Source organism: Medicago truncatula, chromosome 7, assembly GCF_003473485.1.
Source record: "Medicago truncatula cultivar Jemalong A17 chromosome 7, MtrunA17r5.0-ANR, whole genome shotgun sequence".
In the NCBI taxonomy this organism is placed as follows: domain Eukaryota; kingdom Viridiplantae; phylum Streptophyta; class Magnoliopsida; order Fabales; family Fabaceae; genus Medicago; species Medicago truncatula.
Window position 1 is genome coordinate 30,915,810 of NC_053048.1, and position 2,522 is coordinate 30,918,331.

At 34.0% G+C, this 2,522-nt stretch overlaps 1 protein-coding gene across 1 annotated transcript; it reads right to left on the bottom strand.

Moving 5' to 3' along the window:
- Window positions 1–922: 922 nt before the first annotated feature.
- LOC25498683 (uncharacterized) lies at window positions 923–2,125 on the bottom strand. Its single transcript, XM_024771598.2, has 2 exons — window positions 1,178–2,125; window positions 923–1,069 (listed from the first exon to the last, which is right to left on the bottom strand). The coding sequence occupies exons 1-2, from the start codon at window positions 2,123–2,125 to the stop codon at window positions 968–970; spliced, it is 1,050 nt and encodes a 349-aa protein (XP_024627366.1). The 3' UTR covers window positions 923–967.
- Window positions 2,126–2,522: the final 397 nt, after the last annotated feature.

Sequence of the window (2,522 nt, forward strand, 5' to 3'; positions counted from 1 at the left end):
TAAAAAACTGTTGTTGAGAAGAGAAAACAAGAACACTTGTTTGATGGATTTTTTGTTAGAGCATATACACGTATCCTTCAGTCAAAATAAAGCGCAAATTAAAAATAAATAAAATGTTATCATAATTATCAAAGTTGCCATTAATGAAAATGTTACGGTGGTCCGCCTTTTTCAACTTTTCAAAAACTAAAACTAAAAACCAAAACTACCTTTCACTGTTCTGATTTTTTAGTTCTCAAAACTGAAAAACTCAAATTAGTTTTCAAAATTACAATTTTCAAAATAGTTTATCAAACAAATTTTGTAGTTTTTTGTTTTTAAAAACTGAAAAACTGTTTTTGAGAAGTAAATCCAACAGGCCCAAAGTCTGCAAAATCTTCCTCTGCTGTAGCAAATTTGTCTGTCAATCCATGCTACGGTTGATTTAAATCCGGAGTATTAGTGCTTCATAGATCCAAATACATAAAAAGACTAAAATTTAAATTAAAAACTCAAGCCTCAAAAACAAAGAAAAAGACCAAAAATAAACCTAAAGACTTAAAGACTGATTCTATGGAAACTTAAAGACAGATTCTATGGAAACTTAAAACTTAAAACTTAAGTATTAGTGCTTCATCCCGCATTGCAATACCCGTGCAAAAGCAGTCATATCTCGCCTGGTATTCTATGGAAACTTAAAGACTGATTCTAATGCAGCTCCAATTTTCTTAGAAGTACCACAATTTGTTAATAATTATTAACAAATTGTTACCTCAACAAAAACAAGTGTGGTACTTCTAAAAAAAAGTGAGGTAGAAAATTGATGAGAAATTAAAATCTCCATTATCTGATTTCAAAATATTGATGACACATACAAAATATTTGAACGAATAGAGTCCATCAACTAGTCTCCAATACAATATTGTTACAAAAGCAATGCTCTAATATAATAACTTCAACTCCTCAGTTTTATTGGCCTGTATAACGCCTACAGATAATTTTGATATAAGAACTGTTCCATTATGGAAAGGCTAAGACCGTTTGTCAAAGAAGATGTTGAGGTCAATGAAGCTTTCAGAATGCTGAGACCCTGCAACCATTTATGCAATCAAATATTGTTAGATGTTACGAATATAATGATACAAGAAATATCAAAATGAATGACTGTGTGCCAAATCAAATCTCACACTCCCTTTACCTCCTTCACACCAATTCTGATGACTCTTTCTTCTACATCATTAAGGGGGACCTTCATTCTTTCTAAATACGCAAGACCAGAAATCAATGACATTGGACTCACAACTAAGTCGTCAGTCACCATGAACGAAGTTGGCCCTCTGAGAAATCCTCCAGAAATAGGGGATTTGGGATCAACAAATATCACTTCTTTTTTATGATCCTTGCAGTGTATGATATAGCCAGATGAATTTGTCTCACCAATCGGTAATATCTGGTTCCTGAGTTCAAGATGCATGCCGACTTGTGGCTCACATAGTCGGTCTTTAACATATTGTGACCTTAAACACCTGTCTGGATTCAACTCAGTCATACTGTTATATAAATTATCCATGCAACATAAAAAAGAGAGACCTTCAAACATTAGTACCACTCCACCCAGGGGAATGGTGAGAAAACTTAAAATAAAGTCCGAGAAATTTTCATCCCCTTCAACAAACAAAATCTGTTCATTTGATTTTCTTCTCACTACTTTCACAACCATCTCATCAGATTCATTACACGGCTCTTCTACCTCTCCGATCCAAAATTCCAAACGATTTCTTGGGTCTAAATTACCAACAAAATGTTCCTTTTTAAAGATAAAGTCTGACAGAGGAGACTTTGAAAGCAAGGAAAACTTGAGAAGATCAATAATCTGTTGAAACAAGAGATTAAAAACTAATGAGAGCACAACAATAAATAATAATAAACAGAAAAGGATAACATAGAAACTCAGAAAACATGCCTCTTTCTTGCTGATGTTAACGATTTGTTTATCAATATCATCGAAGTCATTGATTCCAAGATTCTGAAGGAGATTCAAACTTGTTCCAAGATGATTAGGCCTCACAAAAAGATCGTCAGAAATTATAAAGGTAGAACTTTCATTAACAAAGCCATTATCTGTAGTGGATTGTCGTGTGCGCATTACATTCAATAGTTTTCCACAAATGCAGTTTTGATCTCCAAAAGTACTTGCATATAGTACCCATTTTTTCTTTGGCAACTATCATCGTCACAGAGAAAGAACTGCAAGCATTCTGTTTCGTCAATATTCAATTTCATCTTTTGGCAATAAGCTTCCATAGAGTTTCTGGGATTGAGTAGCATTTTCCTGCAGGTATTTGACCAGAGATACTGTGCATCGAGATCTGACACACTTAGGTACAGTGAACTAATGCTGCCAAACCTCACTGCTTCCATATTTGACTCTTTAGATATGAGTCAAGCAATAGTCCCTAGAGGTAATGTCAAGAAGCTGAAAAGAACATCGACAAAATCCTTTCCAGCCTCAGCATATAGAACTTTCTTCCTTTCTTTGTCCA

Bases quoted from the DNA above. Each gene is read 5' to 3' on its own strand.
- LOC25498683 (XM_024771598.2), bottom strand. From the start codon at position 2,125: ATGCGCACACGACAATCCACTACAGATAATGGCTTTGTTAATGAAAGT. The intron at 1,070-1,177 runs GTAAAGGGAGTG...AAATGGTTGCAG, and splicing joins TCAGAATTGGTGTGAAGGAG to GGTCTCAGCATTCTGAAAGC.